Raw genomic sequence first — 21114 nt, forward strand, 5'->3', positions numbered from 1 at the left:
TAGTCCCAGGGTGGCTCCTGAGAGAGAGAGTGCAGTGGATGGGGTCTCTGAGCTGAAGAGGGGCTGCTGGTGTAGAAATCAGAGCCTGGGTTCTGATCTCAAGCCTGCCCTTTCAGTGACTAGCCTCCGTGTCCCTCTTTTGGGATAATGATTTCTAACGCCCAAGGTGGCTGAGGGTGGGAAAAGAGGGTTGCCTTGCATTGTGGGCATGGGGCACACCCAGGCCTGGTCCACTCCAACCTGAGGCTCATCTTTGCCTCTGTAAAATGGGCCAAATAAGCCCCCACATGGTAGGGCTGGCCAGGTGGTCAGAGACAGCAGGTGCAGAGCTCCCGGGTGAGTGCCCCTTGGTGCTGAACTTGACATGGAATAGCGGCATTGGATTGAGTGCCCAGTCCCAACCAGGAACCCCCGTGAGGATCCCCTAAGCCTGACACAGGTGTTTGGTAAATACTGCTGGTGAAATGCAGCATTGACACGCAAAATATTTAACACCCCCCCCCCGCCTCCAGCCCTGGTAGGAGCCCCTGGGTGGTGCAAAGGTTAAGTGCTGAGAGGTTGGGGGGTTCTAACCCACTCAGGCACCTCGGAAGACAAGCCTGGCACTCTGCTTGATCTGCTTCCAAAATGTTACTGCCTTGAAAACCCTATGGAGCGGAGAGGGCCTGGAAACCCACCCCCTCACAGTGCCAGATGTTAACCCTGCAGTTGCTGGAGCGATCCTGATGATGTCTGCAGGTCCATGCCCAGCCCTTCTCTCCTCTTCAACACACCATTGGCTTCTGGGATTTCTCCCATTTCCCAGATGAGGGAACTGAGGCGCAGAAAGAGCTGTGACTTTCAACAGTCATGATGCTAGTGAGTGGCAGAGCCAGGATCCAACCTAGAACTGCCTGATTCCAAAGCCCCAAGATCTTTCTTCTAAATTCCTTTTCAAATTGAGGAATTATATGCCCCTTCCACAGATAAGCAAACTGAGATTCCAGAGAGGGAAGCCAGTGGTCCCAGAGCACACAGTGGGTCAGCCACTGAGCCAGGACTGGGCCCTGGGTCCAAATCACTGGAAGGCCCTCCCTGCCCTTTTTTTATTTTACCCCTTAAGAAGTTCAATTTCCCGTTTTATTGTTGAGGAAACTGACATTTGGAAAGATTTGCCCAAGATGATCAGGGTTGAACCTTTTTTTTTTCCTTTTGTGACAGCTTTGTTTGAAATATAACTCATATACCATATAATTCACTCATTAAAATATAGAAGTACAATTAAGTGGTTTTTTTGTATATTCACATAACTGTGCAACCATCACTACAATTTTAGAACATTTCTATCACCCGAAAATGTAACCCTGCATCCATTAGCTACCACCCTCCCTCACCGCACCATCCCCCCAGCCCTACCCACTGCCATTGAGTCGATTCTGACACATAGTGACCCTATTGGACAGAGTAGAACTGCCCCATAGGTTTCCAAGGCTGTAATCTTTACGGAAGCAGGCTGCCACACCTTTCTCCTGCAGAATAGCTGGTGAGTTCTGTTAACCTATTGGCTAGCAGCTGAGCGCTTTAACCACTGTGCAACTGTGGCTCCTCCCCCAGCCCTAAAAACCAAACCACATCAAATCTGTTGCCATCAATTCCAACTCATAGCAACCCTGTAGGACAGCAGAACTGCCCGTAGTGTTTCCAAGGAGTGGCTGGTGGATTTGAACTGCTGATGTTTTGGTTAGCACTTAACTACCGTGCCACCAGGACCCCTCCACCAGCCCTGAGCAACCACAAATCTACATTCTGAATTCATAGATTTGCCCGTTTTGGACATTTCCTATAAATGGAGTCATGTAATAATATGTGGTCTTTTTCTCGTCTGGTTTTTTTCTCCTGGCATAATGTTTTCAAGGTTCACCCATGTTCTAGCATGTGTCAACACTTCATTCTTTTATTTCTACTAATAATATTCCATCGTATGGATATACCACATTTGATCTGTTCATCAGCTGATGGACATTTGGGTTGTTTCCACCTTTTTGCTATTGTGAATGCTGCTGCTGTGAACATTCACATACACGTGTTTGTGTGGACATATTCCTTCCTTTCTTTTGGGTATAAAAAGAGTGGAATTGCTGGGTCATATGGTATCTTGAAGAAGTCCTGGTGGCGTGACAGTTAAGCACTTGGCTGCTAACCAAAAGGCTGGAGATTCAAATCCATCCAGGGGCTCCCTGGCAGAAAGGTCTGTTGATCTGCTCCTGTAAAGATTACAGCCTCGGAAACCCCATGCTGCAGTTCTACTCTGTCACATGGGGGTCAGTATAATAACAATGGGGTCACCTAGTAACAACATAGTAACTCTAGGATTAACTTATTGAGGGACTGCCAGACTGTTTTCCAAAGCAGCTGCAGCACTTTACATTCCCACCAGCACTGTATGACGGCGTCGATTTCTCTACATCCTCACCAACACTTACCTGTGTTTTTTATTATGGCCATTATGGGGGTGAGGGAGCCCTGGTGGCACAGTGGGCAGTTTGAATCCACCAGCCGCTCCTTGGAAACCATGTGGGACAGTTCTACTCCATCCTAGAGGGTCACTGAGTTGGAATTGACTCGATGGCAAAGAGTTTGGTTTTTCTTAGTGGGGGTGAGGTGGTATCTCATCATGATTTTGACTTGCATTTCCCTGAAGACTAATGATACAGTAGAGCTTCCTTCAAGTGCTTATTGGCAATCTGTCTTCATTGTAGAAATATCTATTCAAGTCCTTTGCCTGTTATTTAATAGCATTACCAGTTTTTTTAAATCTTGACTTGTAATATATTCTAGATATTAAGACTCTTATATATGATTTGCAACTATTTTCTCTCATTCAGTGAACCCACTTTCTTGATAGTGTCTTTGGAGCACGTATTTTTAAATTTGTTGTTCATCTATTTTTTTTTTGTGGCTTGTCCTTCGTGAGCTTGTTTTTGAGCCACAGCTGTCCCCAAAGCCCAGGCTTATTCCTCCATGCTGAGAAGCAGCTGTAGCACGAACTCTCGAGCTAGACTTCTGTTACTCAAATCCCAGCTTGGGCTATTTACCTTAACTTTCTGTGCCTCAGTTTCCTCCTCTAAATGTGGATATTAATGCGTACCTCCTAGGGTTCCTGTGAGGTTCAAAGAAGCAAATCCACGTAAGCGACTTAGAACAGCGCCTAAACCAGTTGTCCTGGAGTCCGTTCTGACTCTTGGAGACCTCATGTGTGCCAGAGTAGAACTGTGCTCCCTATGGTTTTTCAATGGCTGATTTCTCATAAGCCTTTCTTCCAAGGTGTCTCTGGGTAAATCCGAACCTCCAACCTTTTGGCTAGCAGCTGAGTGTGTTAACCGTTTGCACCACCCAGGGACTCGAGAACACTGCGTGATACACTATAAACGTCTGCTGTAATTGTTGGCGTTGGTGCTTGCTATAGTGTTACTGAGGGCCCTGGGTGGGGCAAAGAGTTAAGCTGAAAGGTTGGCAGTACGAACTCATCCAGAAGCATCTTGGAAACAGGCCTGGTGATCCGCTTCCAAAAGGTCACAGCCTTGAAAACCCTATGGAGAAGTTCTACTCTGCACACAGGGTCACCACGAGTTGGAGTCGACCCCAAAGCAACTAACGACAACATAGTATTATTGTTGTTGCGGCTATAGTGTTACTGCTGCTGCCACTATACAAGTATCTGCTATAGTTTCCTTGCTCTTATTGATGCTGTACTCTTCTAACATGGCGTCTACTGTTCCCACCCACTTACCAGATGAAGCCATTAGGGCTCAGAGAGCATGCCTCGCCGATAAGCACACCCATTTCCTGCACCCCTGACGTCCCTGCCTGATTGTTGCCCTGCAGGTTCCCCCGCCGGGCGGCCACCCCCCACTAGGCCAAGTGGAGGGGGTCCCCCCGCCCAATGGGCCTGGCCAGGGCCCTGCGCCGCCTGAGCGGCGCCCTGGAGTCAGGGAACAGCCGGGCTGGCGATGAGGAGGAGGCCCGGCCGGGGCTGTGCCGCAACGGGTGGGCACCGGCGGCGTCTCCAGTGGGCCGGCGCCGTGGGCGCTTCGTCAAGAAGGACGGCCACTGCAACGTGCGCTTCGTGAACCTGGGCGGCCAGGGCGCGCGCTACCTGAGCGACCTGTTCACCACGTGCGTGGACGTGCGCTGGCGCTGGATGTGCCTGCTCTTCTCCTGCTCCTTCCTTGCCTCCTGGCTGCTCTTCGGCCTGGCCTTCTGGCTCATCGCCTCGTTGCACGGCGACCTGGCTGCGCCGCCGCCGCCCGCGCCCTGCTTCTCGCAAGTGGCCAGCTTCCTAGCCGCCTTCCTCTTCGCGCTGGAGACGCAGACGTCCATCGGCTACGGCGTGCGCAGCGTCACCGAGGAGTGCCCGGCCGCCGTGGCTGCCGTTGTGTTGCAGTGCATCGCCGGCTGCGTGCTCGACGCCTTCGTCGTGGGCGCCGTCATGGCCAAGATGGCCAAGCCCAAGAAGCGCAACGAGACGCTTGTCTTCAGCGAGAACGCCGTCGTGGCACTCCGCGACCACCGGCTCTGCCTCATGTGGCGCGTCGGCAACCTCCGTCGCAGCCACCTCGTCGAGGCCCACGTGCGGGCCCAGCTGCTGCAGGTGCCCGCCCGCCCCTGTTGGGGGGCACTGCCTGGGGAAGGGTTGGGCCCTTCGCAGGGTTGGAGGGCGAGCCCTGGGGCATTGTGGGAGATGTAGGCGTGCATATGCGGTGCGCGTCGCGCCTGGAAGACCCTTCGACTATACCTCCCAGAAGCCTCGGGGCAGGGAACGTGTCCAAATGGGGTAGACTGATCAAAAACCAAAACACCACCACTCCCCTTCACTGGTGGTCTCCGCTCTCCCCTTTCTCTGCATTTCAATTCCTTCCTCTCCCTGTCTCTGTTCCTCTCTGTGCTCCCTGCTCACTGTCTTTGGTCCCTCTCTTTTGTTGCAGCCCCGTGTGACCCCGGAGGGTGAATACATCCCACTGGACCACCAGGACGTGGACGTGGGCTTCGATGGTGGCACCGATCGCATCTTTCTCGTGTCTCCCATCACCATCGTGCATGAGATCGACTCTGCCAGTCCCCTGTACGAGCTTGGCCGTGCGGAGCTGGCCCGGGCTGACTTTGAGCTGGTGGTCATTCTTGAGGGCATGGTAGAGGCTACAGCCATGACCACACAGTGCCGCTCCTCCTACCTCCCTGGTGAGCTGCTCTGGGGCCATCGTTTTGAGCCAGTCCTCTTCCAGCGTGGCTCCCAGTATGAGGTCGACTATCGTCACTTCCATCGCACTTATGAGGTCCCAGGGACGCCTGTCTGTAGCGCGAAGGAGCTGGATGAACGGGCAGAGCAGGCATCCCACAGCCCTAAGTCTAGCTTCCCTGGCTCCCTGGCTGCATTTTGTTATGAGAACGAACTGGCTCTGAGCTGGTGCCAGGAAGAAGAGGAAGAAGAGGAGGCCAAGGAAGGGGATGGGGCAGAGGCAGAAGATGGGACTGCCAGTCACTGAGTTCTCACACTGATCCTGGCGGTGATCCTGCTTCCATGACATGAGCTGGTAGCACCCATCTGTGCCTCCTTCCCAGAGGTCGCAAGATGGAGAGATGGGGCCCTCTCTGGGATGGGGTTGGTGTTTTCCCAAGGCTGACATGCCTGCTGGGTAAATTATTATCTGGTCAGGCCCTGCCATGCCTGGAGGACCCACCATGGACATACTGGACCTTAATTCCTCTGCATTCCATGGTCCCTCCTGAGACCCCCCTCCCCCATTATAAGCCTCATTCCTGTGTCTCGCCAGAGCTGAGGGATCCAGAATCCTGGACCACCCAAGAGGCCAGGACTAGTGGTTCTGGATTCCTCTGTACGGCTGGTCCTGGGTAATTGGAATCAGTGGGTCAGGAATCAGTTGTCTACGCCATCTCTAGGAGAGGAAGTTGGCAGTTATTGAACAGCAACAAAGATAAAGAGTTTGTAGGTCTGAACTGGCCTAAGATTCGAGGGACTCACCCAACAGCTTCCAGACTCACCCACCTGAGTAGCAAATCATTGGTTCTAGATCACTCAAAGAGGGAAGGTTATGGAATGCCCCAAGTATTCAAACCCCTCTCAACTGACCAAAGACAAGGACTGGTTACTGCAAGCCAAAAGAAGACCTTGTGGTTCCTGAGAGCCCAAGAGTTGAGATTTTGTGAATCTAGACCAGGTTTGATCTCAGGAGTTGAACCACCCCAGAAATTAAAGAGTTATGTTTCTAGAATGCACAAAGCAATGGGGGAGTCCGTGGGTCTAGGAGGACTAAAGTGACAGATTGGGAGTGACAGATTGGGAGTTCTTGATATTAGATAACTCAGACACTGTTGAACATCCACTTGAGAGAATAATCAATGCTTCTAAATGACCCATAAGACGTTGGAAAAAAAAAAAAAAGTGCCATTCTAGAATACTGAAAGGAATTCAGATTCTGTGGGTCTCGACTGATCAGAGTCAAGAAAATGATGGTTCTAGAAGTCTAAGGTTTGCTGGTTCCACTTTGCCCAGTGGAGTTGAGAATCTCAATGATTGTGGATTATGAACTGATAGAACAAACTTCTTTGTGGTTCTGTAATGCCAAAAGGAATCAAGGCTCTAGGGATCCAGAGTTGTCCATTACCAAAGCCTGGAAGTTCAAATCACCTCCAGATGGGATGCTTGGCCATTCTAGGAGATGCACTCAGGAATTGAGAAGCAGCATTTCTGGGCTGTCCAGGAAGGCGAGGGCCCAGATAAGACCCTGTAGGCAACAGGGCTAGTTAGTGGTGAGTCTAAAATGCTCTGGAATCCTACACCTAGTTATGTGTATATATTTCTTAAAGATGTTATACACGTATGTATCATATATATATAATATAAATACAGATATCTATTTTTCTCCCCTGGTTCCTACAGGAGGGTAGAAATTGAACTTGAGGTCACTGGAACAAGTCTTTACAAGACTCCAAGAAGCTTTTCTCTATATCCCAACTCTGCCATAACTTACTTACTGTGTGACCTTGGGAAAATCACTCCCCTCTCTTCACCGCAGTTTCCCCATCTGTAAAATGGGGCATTGGAACTTGAAGATTCCTAAGAGCCCTTCCAGCAGGATGGTTCTTCACCTCACCGAAGGTGGGGTGGAGGTGAGGGTCCTGGGTGTTTCACAGCTCTCCCTGGTGTTGGCACACCTGGTCTTCCGGGGTGGCTGGGAAGGGAGATGCTCATGGAAGCTAGGTGTCTAAATCATGGCACATGCAATGGGTAGTGTGTGGGCTGTGGCCAAGGGCCAGTTCACCTCCTCCTTGGCGGCTGGGGATGGAGGGGTGAGCTCGGAATGCCAGGGATCGTCCCGCTGTGAGGACAGTGTGTTTTGGGGGGGGGGCGAGAGCTTCCCCTGAGATTAAAGAACTGGGAGCCCTCATGGGTGTGTTTGTGAGTATGTTTCTGGGACACTGGTCCTCGGAGCTGGCCCTTGGCCCATGTTCCCATCTACCTAAGTACTCCGCAGGCCGAGAAGCAGCCGCAGAGAGTGCCAGTACCAGGGGGAGGACAGTTCCCGCCCCAGTGTCCCAGGACTGAGGACAGGCAGTCATTGCCATGAGCCTGCCCAAGTGCTGCATCAACCCAGGTCCCCCCCCCCCGTGTCCCTACCTCCCGTTTATGCTTCAGAATCCCCACTTAATGACCGGATGGGATTAATTAGCTGGCTTCTCTCCCAGTTTAGGGTGTCTGGGGTAGGGACTGGGGGCAATGGAAACATAGCTCTCAGGGTTATGGGGAAGAATGTTAAGATGGGGTGAAGGGACGGAGAGGGCGCTGTTTGGGAGAGGGGGCAGGGCTGGCACCATCTGGGTCTCCCCTGAGGAGGGCAGGGTTTGGGCTTCTCCTAAAGGTCACTGAGGAGATTAAGAGGCTCGGTGTCTAATCCGTCAGCTTAACCAGGTCCTGGCCCTGAATGTGTCCCCACCTGCCCAGCACAAGAACAGTGAAAGAGGACGAGGATGAGGTCCAGACATCCCCTCAGCCGGAGTGAGGGACCTGCCACTCAACAGGTTTCCCGTCTGGGTTCCTGCATCCGCTCCCCGCCCCCCCCCCCCCCGGCATGGAATGGGAAGGAGGGGCTGGGGAATGGGAGAGGCCTCCTATATGGGAGGATTTTTGAGAGGAGGGAAGAGTCTGAGAAAGGGAAGCGTATGGGAGAACAGACGAACCAGAGGGAAAGGACTCCGAGAGGGATAAGCCATCAGAGAGGTGTGAGGATGTGAGGAAAGGGGAGTTGTTTTAAGGGCAGGATGCTTGCGGAAGAGAGGACTCTTGGGAAGAGGTTGCTAGTGTAGGGGAGGATGCTGAGCTGAGGGGAGAAGTTTGAGGGTGGGAGGAACTTAAGAGGAGGGGAGGGGTGGGGCCTGAGAGGGAAAGGCGCCAGGAAGGCGGAGCTTGCGTTTTCACTATATTTGGCTTTCACTTGTTGCCTTCATCTCCGTAACAGATGGCTAGTAGCGCAGGGTCGTCCGAAAGAAAGAAAAAGTCTTTTGTTTCACCACTCCCTGACTCTAAAAAGCCTGAAGTGGATAGGGCGGTCTTGAAAGTGGTTAAAAATAAAAGGTCTGGAAGAAGGAGCGGGCAAAAACCAGGAAAAGGGTTTGTTTTTTTTTTTACGGGAGGAAGGAACTAAACCAAAAGGAAAGTGAGCCAAAAATGGCTACCGGTTGCCTGGCAACCGCAGCCTTCAAAAGCCAGCGTGGCCAGCTAGGAGGTGTGTCTCATTGAAACAACTGACAGTTTTGGCCCCGCCCCCTAGCAACAAGAGCCACAAAGTACCGTCCCTCAGCAACTAGAGGCGGGGCTCGGTTGAACTAGTCTCCTAGCACCAAGAGGCCTTGCGCAGGCGCACTTCTCCCTGCCCTAGTACTGTTGCACCTCCAGGCAACCCGTTCCGAGGCTTCTCATTGGCGGGCCATTCTGCCAAGCTCTTTCTTTTGTTCCGGAGGCGGGGCCTTGCGCCCTGCTCGCACTCCGATTGGCCCCACGTACCATCTACCTCCGGCCCAATAGGCCTACATCTACTTCTTGCACTCCCATTGGCCCTGGAGGACGGTTTTTGTTTCGGGGGCGGAGCAGACGAGAGGGCCCGCCGTGGATTGGACGGTGTCAAAACGGGGGGCGGTCCCTACTGGCGGGGCGGTTGGGAGGCGAAGGGAGAGTCTTTTCAGCGCTGAGGACTGGCGCTGAGGAGGCGGCGGTGGCTCCCGGGGCGTTTGAGCGGGCTCACCCGAGCCCGCGGGCCAACGCGGATCCCGGCCCGACTGGCGGGACCGCCCCGGACTCCCCGCGGGCCTTCCTAGCCGCCATGGAGGACGGTGTCTATGGTAGGTCGAGGAGGGGCGGGGCTGGCAGGGAAGCGGATGAAGCGTTTCTTCGCGAACGTTCTGCCGCGAACGTTCCCTCCCGGCGCGCGCCGCGCAGAGACGTTCGGCACTGTCGACGCCTGGCCTTTGTAGAATGCGGGCCGGGTTTCCGGCGGTGCCCGAGAGCGGGGCGTTCCAGGCCATTGTTTGGGCCGAGCCTGTTTCCGGTGGCGGCGGGAGGGGCAGAATGGAGTGGCGGAGGCGAGCCCGGGCGGAACCATCCCCGCCGGCGGGGCCCGGCGAGCCCAGTGCCTGCCGGGAGCGGGGAGGGGGCTGCTGGGGGTGGCCAACTGGAGAGAAATCTTGGGGCTTCCCGAGGTCCCGCAAAGGCGGGGGCCTTTGATGCCCCGCCCCCCTGGTGCAACTTTTGTAAGCAGTCATCAGCGTTCCTTGGCATAGTTACTTTTCATGGACCCAGGAGTCCGGACTCCTAGCTTCACTCAGCGCCCAGGAGCCCAGACACCTAGCTACCTCGCCAGTAATGAAGTCAGGAAACCAAGGCCTCGGCCTCCTCCCAAGTAATGGACTCAGAAGTTCAGGCTCCCAGCCCTTTGCTCCCCTAAACTTAATAATTTTCAGGCTCCCACTCCTCCTTCAGACTCAGGGGTCTGGGTGCCAAGTCCTCTCCTCCCCCAGGACTTCCTCCCCTGGACTGAAGAACCCAAGATCCCAGCCCCTTTTTTCCCCATAGACAAAGACGTCCTGATCCTCATCCTCCCCCTGGACTTCAGAGCCCTGTCCCCGGTGCCACCCTCCCTCCAGTCCCCCCAGGCCTGACCTCCAATCCCTGACTCCGGCCCCCAGAACCCCCAGACCTGACTCCAGAGGAGCGCATGGAGCTGGAGAACATCCGACGGCGGAAGCAGGAGCTGCTGGTGGAGATCCAGCGCCTGCGGGAGGAGCTCAGCGAGGCTATGAGCGAGGTTGAGGGTCTGGAGGCCAATGAGGGCAGGTGAGGGCCAGGGTGAGGGACATGGAGTGCAGGGCTTCAGGCGAGGGCTGCCCAAGCATTGATCTCTGACCCCATTCTCTGCCCCTGCAGTAAGACCTTACAGCGGAACCGGAAGATGGCGATGGGCAGGAAGAAGTTCAACATGGACCCTAAGAAGGTGTCTGGGGCCACAGGGGCTCGAGTCCTGGCAGGGGCTTCTGGTATCTCCAGGTTTCAGAAGTGTGATAGCTGTAGGTCTGCTCTAGGTGGACAGACTGGGTCTTCATCCCTGGATTTGGAAATTGGTTGTCCATTTGTTCTCTGAATGCTCATCAAGCATTCCAGCCTCCCAGCCTTTGCTTATGCTGTGTCCCCTGCCTGGGAGGTCCTCTTCCTCTTTCTTCTCACATTTCTGTACCCATTTCTGGTGTCACCTAGGGTCGTAAGAGGAACTTGGGTCTGGTAGGGGACGTGGACAGTGACATGCACAGAGGAGAGTTGACAGTACTCTGATAGAGGAAGGTAGTGGGGCCATGGATCAGGGAGGGCTTCCCAGGGGAGGGGACATTCAGATCACTTGTGAAGGATGAGTATATGGTCACCAGGTAGAGAAAGGACGTTCATGCAGTCATTCCTTTGACATCTGTTTCCTGAGGCCGCCCGGAGCTATGGCCCTATGCTAAGTAGGCAATGCTGAGGACCTAGCGAGGAGTAGACCTTGCCCTGCTCTCAGGGAGCCCCCAGACACAGTCGTCATAATTCAGAGCGATATAAAATGAGAATGGAGGTCCTCATGACGTGGGAGCAGCCAGAAGAGCCCCAGTTCAGCCTTTACTAGTTGGTGCCTGCTTAGAGTTTTTCACTTCGTCTTGCCTGAAGCATTTGGAGTTTGTTCAGTCGTTCAACAAACATTTATCCAGTGCCTCTTGGTGGCCGGGCCCTGTTCTCGGTGCTGGAATTCGCCAGGCAGAGGCAGAGGGGACGGCAAGTGCAAAGGCCATGAGGCGGTGGGATGGTCTTTGAGCACCTGTGAGCAGACTGAGAGTGAAACCTGGCCCTGCTCTGTTGAGAGTGGGGGTGGGCTGGGTTGCTGAGGTTCTGGAGCTGCAGGGGGGTGTGTCTCTCTGGCCCTTGGCACTGAGCCCCAGTGCCCACCCACCAGGGGATCCAGTTCTTGGTGGAGAACGAACTGCTACAGAACACACCCGAGGAGATTGCCCGCTTCCTGTACAAGGGCGAGGGGTTGAACAAGACGGCCATCGGGGACTACCTGGGGGAGAGGTGAGAGCATGCCGCTCCTGCCAGGCCCCTCCCTGCTTCACCTCATACCTATCTCCTGCCCCCTCTCTGCCAGCTCTTGGATGGACTGCCCTACAGCCTCCTCAAGAGGCCCTGATAGACAACAAATGACTGACTTGTCTTTCCTGCCCAGCTTTGATAGGAGGGCCTGGGACAGGCCTCAGGCTTTGTCTGGGGGAGCCTGGGACCACCAGGGGAGTATGGGAATGTCTGTAAACGTCTGGGGACGGTGGAGATTGTGAGCATTTAGGAGCATGAGAACCATGTATAGACAGGTGTGCGTGGGACTGTGAGGACATCTGGGGAGTGTGGGGACCATCTGAAAGTTGAGGGTACACGGGCTTGGACATCAGAGGTACCGGAGACCATCTGTGGACTCTGGGGGACATAGCCTGTCTGGACATCTAAGTTGCATGGAATTACCCGTGAAAGTTTGGGATGTGCACATCTGAGGTACATGGGACTGGACATCTGGGGTGCGTGGGGACCGTCTTGGCATCTGAGGTGCATGGTGATTGTGGATATCTGGGGTGCATGGGGACTGTCTGTGGACATCTGGGGAGCCTGGGAGATCTCTGAGAGAGGTTACGGTAGGTGGAAAGAATGTTTCCTGCATTTCTCCCGACTGTACAAAAGTCGTAGTAGCCAGTCCTCCCAAGAGAGGGTTCTAAGCATCCCACCCTGGCACCAGGTCTAGGGTGAGGGCCACCCTGAAAGTTTCACATGCAGTGCTGGTGGTACCATGGAGGTCACATGGCCTCCCTGATGCTCTGTTTGCTGTGCACTCCTTCTCTGTCCTCCCCACACTCATTCCTGTCCATGACTTTGTCATCCTCCTCCCAGGGAAGAGCTCAACTTGGCAGTGCTCCACGCCTTTGTGGATCTGCATGAGTTCACTGATCTCAACCTGGTACAGGCGCTCAGGTGAGGGGGAAGGGGCTGGGAGGGCAGGAGTATACCTGTTAGGGCTTTGTTAGTTGCAGGTGACAAAGGCTAGTGAAAATAAAAATAGAAATAAGTAAAACAGGAATGTAGATGAGGGTTTTGATTGCTACATGTAGCATGAAAGTTCACAGGTAGAGTTTTCTTCAAGCATAGCTGTATCTAGGTGCTCAAATGGTATTAGAAGTTTAACTCTTTTTGTATCTCTTAGTTGTGCTCACTGTTCTGTTAACATTGGTCTCTGTAGATTTTCCTGCCACGTAACAGCCTTACCAAAAAGAGTTATTTCTTTATTAAGAAAAAAAATCGAACCAGTTACCATCGAGTTGGTTCTGCTCAAAGTAACCCTACGGGACAGAGTAGAACTGCCCCATAGGGTTTTCAAAAGTGTAATCTTTACGGAAGCAGACTGCCACATCTTTCTCCAGTGGAATGGCTGGTGGGTTCAAACTGCTGACCTTTTGGTTAGCAGCTGAGCACTTAAGCACTGTGTAACTTGTTTCCTCATAGGTTTATTTCAGAGTCCCAGGGCCAGTGCTCATTTGTTAAATCAGATCCCATGTGCATCCCTGAAGAAACCGTTGAGGCCGAGAGATTTGGAACTCTTACTGGCCAGTTCCACACACAGAGACCGAGTTGGGGAGGGAGTTCTCCCAGCCCTAGATCCACATCTCATTCCTTCCTAACCCAGGCAGTTTCTGTGGAGCTTCCGCCTCCCCGGAGAGGCCCAGAAAATTGACCGGATGATGGAGGCCTTTGCCCAGCGATATTGTCTGTGCAACCCTGGGGTTTTCCAGTCCACAGGTGGGGTCCTGGGCTCCTGGGTCTAGGGGAGGAGGAAACGGGACCAATTCCTGGGTCTTGGGGGGCTGTGGACCAGTACTCCTGGGGGCTGAGGAAGAAGGAACTAGAGGCTTTGATTTCTGGGTCCTCAGAAGCAGTGGGTTGGGGACCCAGATTTCTGGGTCTTAGGGAGCAGAGACCTGGGGGCCCAGACATCTGACTCGTCACCCCCTGACCTGTCTGGTGCAGACACGTGCTACGTGCTGTCCTTTGCTGTGATCATGCTGAACACCAGCCTCCACAATCCCAACGTTCGTGACAAGCCGGGTCTGGAGCGCTTTGTGGCCATGAACCGGGGCATCAACGAGGGCGGAGACCTGCCCGAGGAGCTGCTCAGGGTCAGGCCCACCTTCTCCTCCCTTCAGACCCCTCTCCATGGTCCCCCAGTGCCAACCTATCCCGTCTGGCTCTATATCTGGGGTTACGAGCCTTCCATCCACTGTCTGATCTTGTCAACTTGCACGCGTCTTTTTTCACTTCTCCCCGTTTATGGCTGTCTGTTTCTCTCCCAATGTCTGGCACCAGTTGCTTGGCCTGTTTCTGTGTCTCTCTCTCCTCTCTCTGGCCCTCCAACTTTTTGGGGGTTTCCCTCTGTTTGAGTTTCCACTTGTCTGTTTTTCTTAAGAACTTGTCAGGCTCTTTTGACTATGGTCTCTGCTTATTGTCTTTCTTTCTTCCTCTCTTCTCTCTGGGCCCCCTTCCCCAGCTGCCTCTTCCTCCCTCGGTGGGTTGTCCTCCTGTGGCCTTAGCACTGCACCCCCTCCAGTAGCCCCAGGAGGGTCCCAGGGCCTGGAGTGGCTAACCTGCCCCTCATGCCCTCAGAACCTGTATGACAGCATCCGAAATGAGCCTTTTAAGATTCCTGAGGATGATGGCAATGACCTGACCCACACCTTCTTCAACCCGGACCGCGAGGGCTGGCTCCTCAAGCTGGGTACGTCCCCTCCACACTTTGCTGGCTGCCTCTGCAGGGGGAGTTTGTGGGCCTGGATTGCCAACTCAGTTTTCCCACATACTTGCTGTGTGACCTTAGGCCGGTGATTCACCCTCTCTGACCCTCAGTTTCCCCATCTGAAAAATGGGGCTGAAAAGATCAGACCTGGGAGGGGTCCAGTATAGTAAGTGCTCCCTAATGCTTTCTTTTCACCCAGCAAACTTTGTGGCATTCCTCCTTGGTGTCAGCCACTCACCTAGGCACCAAGGGCACAGCGAGGAGCGGGTGGCCCAGTCCTCGTCTGATTGGAGAGGGCTTACTTGGATGCTTTCAGCTGCAGTTACGGAAAACCCAGCTTGAGAGGCCCAGACACCCAGGCGCCTGTTACCTCACCTGGCAAGACCCCCAGGGCAGGGCCGACTCTGTTCTACGAGATCCTGGTCAGCCCTGGGGCCTGTTGGCCTCATCTTCAGGCCAGTGGCATGGTGGCTGTGCCAGGTGTCACCTCCTCCCAAAACCATCCCCATGAGCAGAAAACCCAATTGAAGAGGACGCGTGTCCCAGAACCCCCCGGGTGACTTCTCACCAGGGCCCCTGGCTGGGGAGGGAGTAACCTGGCCTGGCTGGGATGAAGCAAGGGTACCCTACCAGGACATGCTGGGAGGAGGAGGGCAGACCACCATGGAACGCATGGTTCCAGCCCTTCCAGGCTTAGTTAGCTTGGATCCTCGCCGCTCCACCTTCATGGGCTGGCTGTGAGGGCCAGCGGTTCTTGATCTTGCCTGTATGTGAGAGCCACCAGAGAGCTATTACAGCCCTGTGGCCCAGGCCACAGACGCATTAATTCAGAGCCTCTGGGGCAGGTCATGCTCAGAGCCCCCCAGGGACTTCGGTGTACGGCCAAGGCGGAGAACTATGTGCTTGGAGCAACGCCTGGTAATGGTGGGTGCCACATGATTGTCAGCTGTGGCTTTAGAATGGGAATGGTTCCTTCCAAGAGACAGTTATCTGAGGAGGGGTTAGAGTCCAGTGAGACAGGGGAGCTGTAGGGGACAGGAGTGTGAGGGGTAGGGAAGAGGGTTCAGAGGAAGCTTCCAGCCCAGCACAGAGACTCAAGGAAGGGCTGTTCTTCTTTGTGTGTTTGTTGCTAGTTTGCTTTAGTTGTTTGTTTTCAACTTTTTGTTTTGAAATAATTGGGGATAGAGAAGAAGTTGCAAAAATAGTATAAAGAGGTCTTGTGTACCTATCAGGAGCCCTGGTGGTGCAGCGGTTAAATGCTTGGCTGATAACTGAAAGGTTGGCAGTTTGAACCCACCAGCCGCTCTGCAGGAGAAAGATGTGGCAGTCTGCTCCGGTAAAGACTACAGCCTTGGAAATCCCATGGGGCAGTTGTGCTGTGTCACATGGGGCTGCTGTGAGTAAGAATTGACTTGATGGCAGCTTGTGTTTTTAGGGTTATGTGCCTGTCACCCAGCTTCTCCAGATGTAACATCTTACCCAACTATAGTGCGTTATCAAAACCAGGGAATTGTTACTGGCATAGTACAATGAACTAAAATATACAGTTGACTCAGCTTTTGCCAGTTTGTGTGTGCGCTCGTTTGTTTTGTTATGTCTTTGTGGAAAATTCTGTGACGTTTTAGCACATGGATAAAACAGTTGCTGTCAAGTTGACTGACTCATGGTGACCCCGTGTGTGTCAGAGTAGAACTGTGCTCCATGGGGTTTTCAGTGGCTGAGTTTTTGGAAGTAGATCGCCAGGCCATTCTTCTGAGGCACCTCTGGGTAGACTAAAATCTTCAGCCTTTCACTTAGCAGCCAAGCTCAAGTTAACCGTTTGCACCACCCAGGGACTCCACCATTTGCATAAGTGTAGCACCTCAGCCAGGACGCAGAACTGATCTGTACCATGAAGGAATTCTTTTGTGCTGCCCCCTTATAATCACAGCCTCCCTTCCTGCCCTAACTCCCGGCAACCCTCCATCTGTTCTTTATCTCTCAAATTTTGTTATTTCAAGAAGGGAAAAGCCTCTCCTGGGGGCTAGGATTTAAAAAAAACCAAACCCGTGGCCACTGAGTGGATTCTGACGCATAGCAACTCTGTAGGACAGAGTAGAACTGTCCCATAGCACTTCCAAGGCTGGACTCTTTTTTGACCATGTTGAAGGGAGGCTCAGATGAGGCAAAGGGAACTGGGTGGGACAGGAACAGATGGGAGGCAGGAGGGTTTTAGATTCCTCTGGAGGTGAAATGGTGCCCCTGGCCATGAATGGACAGGAAAGAGAAAAGTACAAGGGTCAGCTCCACCAGGAGCTTTCCCCCTCACAGCTGCCCTCATAGCAGGAGTTCTCTCCATTTTCCAGATGAGGAAACTGAGGTCCCCAAAAGAAAACCAAACCCATTGTCACAGAGTCTATTCTGACTTACAGCAGCCACATGTGACAGAACTGCCTCATAGGGTTTACAAGGCTGTAATCTTTACGGGAGTAGGTCATCAGGTCTTCTTTCTTATGGAGCTGCTGGTGGGTTGGAACTGCCAGCCTTTCAGTTAGCAACTGAGTGCTTAATCACTGTGCCACCAGAGCTCCTAAACTGGGGCCCAGAGTGCAGAATGCTAGTCACCTGTTGACAGTCAGAGGCAGCCACGGGCCCAGATTGTTGGCCAGGGCTACTCTTAACCACACCCGTCCCGTCCATGGCAGTTAGCGAGGCACTACTTTCTTGAAATGTGAAATACAGGAAAGGGGAATTGGTGATGGTTGTGATTCACAAGAATGATAATGAAAGCTATTGTTAGTGTTACTAAATTATTCAGGGACCACAGGTAGCCCAGGAGCAGATCCTCTGGCAGCAGAAAGTGGGGGCCCAAATGGCTCTCCAAACTGCCAGCTTTTCAGACTGGAGTCCAGAGAGGGCAAGTGGATGTCCTAAGGTCACACAGCAGCTTGGGCTGGAGCTGAGCTGACACCCACACTCCCACTTCCAGCCAAGGACTGGGGGGTTTTGTCTTCTCCCGTTGTGGGGGTGCCTTCCTGGGGAGAGACTTTCCACAGAGAGCCCCCAGTATCTTGGGCATGATGCAGGGGGTGTCCTTGGCCACCGCCGCTGGGGGGCTCTGGGTCATTGGCCCCCACGGGAGGGAGAGGGTCTGGCATTCCCCTCGTGGATGTAACTGGTTTTCTTCCCTCTCTCTCCCTCCCACCCTCTCCCTCTGCGTATTTCTCTGCTGTTTCTGTCTCTCTCTGTCCCACCACCCCGCACACTCCTTGCTACCGTCTTTCTATCCCCTTGCTGCTTTTGGGGGTGTCCCTCCTTCTGCCTCCCCTCCTCCTGCGCCTGGTCCTGCCTGCTTTCTCGCTGTCTGCCCCAGGAGGTAGGTACCCGCCGCTCCTCGTTTGACAAGGGGAAGGGACAGCCCAGGCCCAGGGCCCTTAGGGAGGAGGGCTGGGCTGAAAGACAGGCTTAGAAATAAGTGAAGCGTCCCAGATGGGGGGGGGAGGATGATTCTGGGGCCCCCACAGGCCTGCCCCGGCTTGCCTCTCTCCCTGAGCGCTGGCTTGGTCCTAGCCTCCCACCCTGCCTTTCCTGCTCTCCCTGTCTCTCATGCCCTTTCTAGCCCTCCTAGAGGCCCTGTCCACCCCGTTGAGCCCAGGCCCCCTCCCACCCCTTCCCTTTCAGGGGGCCGGGTGAAGACGTGGAAGCGGCGCTGGTTCATCCTCACAGACAACTGCCTCTACTACTTTGAGTACACTACGGTGAGGGTGGCGGGTGGGGCCCTGGGGTCCCCTGGAGGAGGGGCTGGAGGTCTGGACTCCTGGGCCTGAGGGAAGAGGGGGCTTGCCTGGACTCGGTCTGAGGGAGAAGGGGCTGGGGGACTCAGGACTCCTGAGTCCTGGGGAGGAGGAGGAGTTCGCGTTGGAGACTTGGCGTCTGAGTTCTGTCCCACTTGATTGTTCAGGACAAGGAGCCCCGTGGAATCATCCCTCTGGAGAATCTGAGCATCCGTGAGGTGGATGACCCCCGGAAACCGGTAAGACTTCCTCTGTTACCCTTTGTGCCATGGTTGGGGGCTGCTCGGGCCCACGTCCAGCTGTTAACCTGCTCTCCCTCCTCTCTCTTTTCTCTCCAGAACTGCTTCGAGCTTTATATCCCCAACAACAAGGGGCAGCTCATCAAAGCCTGCAAAACAGAGGCCGATGGGCGGGTGGTTGAGGGTAACCACATGGTGTACCGGATCTCGGCCCCCACGCAGGAGGAGAAGGATGAGTGGATCAAGTCCATCCAGTGAGCCTGGGCCCTGGGGGGCCCATACTCCTGGGTCAGAGGGAGGAGGCGGCTGGGACCTGGGCTCCTGGATCTGAGGGAGGAGGGGGCTGGGGGCTTGGACTTCTGTGTCTGAGGTAGGAGGGGTAAGGGACTTCGGCTCTGGGGTCCTGGGAGAGGAAGGGCTGGGGTCCAGCCTCCTGGGCTCACACCCTGGGATACCTCCCCTTCTGCAGAGCGGCTGTGAGCGTGGACCCCTTCTATGAGATGCTGGCGGCACGGAAGAAGCGCATTTCTGTCAAGAAGAAGCAGGAGCAGCCCTGACCCCCGCCCCCAACTCCATTATTTATTTCAGAGCTGCCCCGCCTGGGTGGCCGGACCCCTGGGCCCTGGGGCTGCGGATCCTGGTTCCCTGTTTGGAAAATTCACCACCTCTAGCTCCTCTCTTGTTATTTGTAATTAACACACTGTTGGTAATCTTATTAATTATTTAACCACTTGTGGTCTCCCGAACCGCTCATTTCCTGGAGTTTTCAGAGTTGAGGTACTTGGGCGGCTGGCGGGTCGCAGATGCCTGTACCTGCCCCTTCCCTGGTGCAAGAGGGGAGGCTTCTGTCCGAGGGCGAGGTCCACAGGGTGTCCTAATGGGTCAGTTGTTGGGGTAGAGTAAAGCGAGAAAATGTGGATGCAATTAGCATTGAGTTAAAATTGGCTGTTCCGAGGGGAAATTCGGTTTAGAATGCAGGTATACAGAAGACAAGGTCTAGCATTCGTTCTAGAGGTTACTTAGGTCTGGCATTCTTTCTGAGGAGCTCTGGTGGTGCAACGGTTAAGCACTCAGCTGCTTACAGAAACGGTGGTTCAAACCCGCCAGTGGATGGATCTGCAGAAGAAAGACCTGACAATCTGCTCTATAGAGATTACAGCACAGGAAACCCTATGGGGCAGTTGTACTCTGTCACATGATGTCTCTGTGAGTAGGAATTGATGAAGGGCACCTGACAGCCACAGCGTCCATTCCAGACGTTAGTGTCACTTGCGTGTCTGGTGCATGCTGAGTTGCTGTGGAGAAGGCCCTGAGCTGGGCTGATGCCATCCTCACCTTCACCTTTGTTCTCAGTGCTCGTGACACACAGTAGCTGACGGTGTGAGCTGTGCTGGGTGTTTTGAGGGGAAGCTAGACTGCTCTAAGGGCTTATAAAGGGGATCTTGCCTGGGAGGGTTGAGGAAGGGTGAATCTGGAGAAGAAAGGAAGGGGGCTCAGTGACTGGAATGTGAAGCCCCTGTTAATGGCATAGCCCTGGTCCGGGCAGTGTGATTGGGGTGTGCTAAAAGGGATCTGGTCTCTCAGGAGTGGGCTGGGGGTTGGGGGTAGGCTTGAAGGTGTGGTGAGGGATGATTTGGGTGGGCCTGGAGCTGAGAGAGCTGGACTGTGGGACGGGCTGGGATTGAGCTGCATTTTTCTGTGACCCCAGGGTCAGTCTTTGGAGTACACTTTATGCCAACGATAGACCCGGGAACCCGCATCGTCAACAACTTACCCCGACTCATTGCCTGGGAATGTGACAGCCTCAAAAATAGGACCGTTTTCTTGAGGGTGGAGCCTTGGGAGTGGGCACGGCTGAGTCCCACTTTCAAGCCTAGCTGGCCCCGTTTGCCTCCGGCTTGGGGGACACATGGTATCACCAAAGAACAAGGGCTCGCAGATCCTGGGAGTTCCCAAGTCACTTTCCGCACCGAACGTTGACTCTGAGGAGCACTAGTAAAAGCTACAACTCCCAGCAGCGCCTGGGACCAAAAAGCGGCTGGAAATGATGCTTTTTGCCCCGGGGCGTGACGGGAGTTTTAGTATCTCTTGAATTGCATCCTCAAGCACAGCTCACCATGCATGGGGAGCATCCCAAATCCTGGCCCCGCCCTTGTTCGCGGGCAGCCGCTGGTGTAAAGGGCCCTGCTGCGCAATAACAGTGCTGTCACCCTCAAAGGGGTTATCTTCCCAGCTTTGAGACCGTGGAGAACTACAATTCCCGGCACGCTCTGCGCAGCTGGCCGGCTCACGGCGGGGAGGTTGTGTGATCTCCCGGGAGTCGTAGTTTCTCAAGATTTCGTTGCCAGATTTACTTCGGCCTGGTCCCTTAGCCTTCTTGAGGTAGGGAAAAGAGATCCCGACTGCTTCAACCCCTAGGAGCTGATGGATGGGAAATGGAGTTCCCAACTCTTCCCAAAGATGCAGGGAAATGAGTCACCCAGCCCAAGAAAGTTGTGAGAAAATGAAAACAAAGATGAGTTGCTGACTCATAGCAACATGTGATTCAGAGTACAACAGTGCTCCATAGGGTATTCAATGGCTTTGACTTTTCAGAAGTAGATCACCAGGCTTTTCTTCCGAGGAGCCTCTAGATGGATTTGAGCTTTGAACCTTCCAGCTAGTAGCTGAGCGCGTAGCCATTTGCACTACTTCTGGGAAATG

The 21114-nt window shown here is 54.0% G+C and overlaps 2 protein-coding genes across 2 annotated transcripts; both read left to right on the plus strand.

Moving 5' to 3' along the window:
* The first annotated feature begins 3843 nt into the window (after positions 1 to 3843).
* Positions 3844 to 6898, plus strand: KCNJ14 (potassium inwardly rectifying channel subfamily J member 14). Its single transcript, XM_049900716.1, has 2 exons — positions 3844 to 4630; positions 4965 to 6898. The coding sequence occupies exons 1-2, from the start codon at positions 3923 to 3925 to the stop codon at positions 5520 to 5522; spliced, it is 1266 nt and encodes a 421-aa protein (XP_049756673.1). The 5' UTR covers positions 3844 to 3922; the 3' UTR covers positions 5523 to 6898.
* Positions 6899 to 9190: 2292 nt separating this feature from the next.
* Positions 9191 to 19988, plus strand: CYTH2 (cytohesin 2). The gene is made up of 12 exons (XM_049901198.1): positions 9191 to 9393; positions 10237 to 10384; positions 10475 to 10541; positions 11526 to 11644; positions 12506 to 12586; positions 13296 to 13408; positions 13637 to 13785; positions 14270 to 14381; positions 18060 to 18136; positions 18340 to 18411; positions 18511 to 18665; positions 18881 to 19988. The coding sequence occupies exons 1-12, from the start codon at positions 9375 to 9377 to the stop codon at positions 18966 to 18968; spliced, it is 1200 nt and encodes a 399-aa protein (XP_049757155.1). The 5' UTR covers positions 9191 to 9374; the 3' UTR covers positions 18969 to 19988.
* Positions 19989 to 21114: the final 1126 nt, after the last annotated feature.

Source organism: Elephas maximus, chromosome 11 (genome assembly GCF_024166365.1).
Source record: "Elephas maximus indicus isolate mEleMax1 chromosome 11, mEleMax1 primary haplotype, whole genome shotgun sequence".
Taxonomy (NCBI): domain Eukaryota; kingdom Metazoa; phylum Chordata; class Mammalia; order Proboscidea; family Elephantidae; genus Elephas; species Elephas maximus.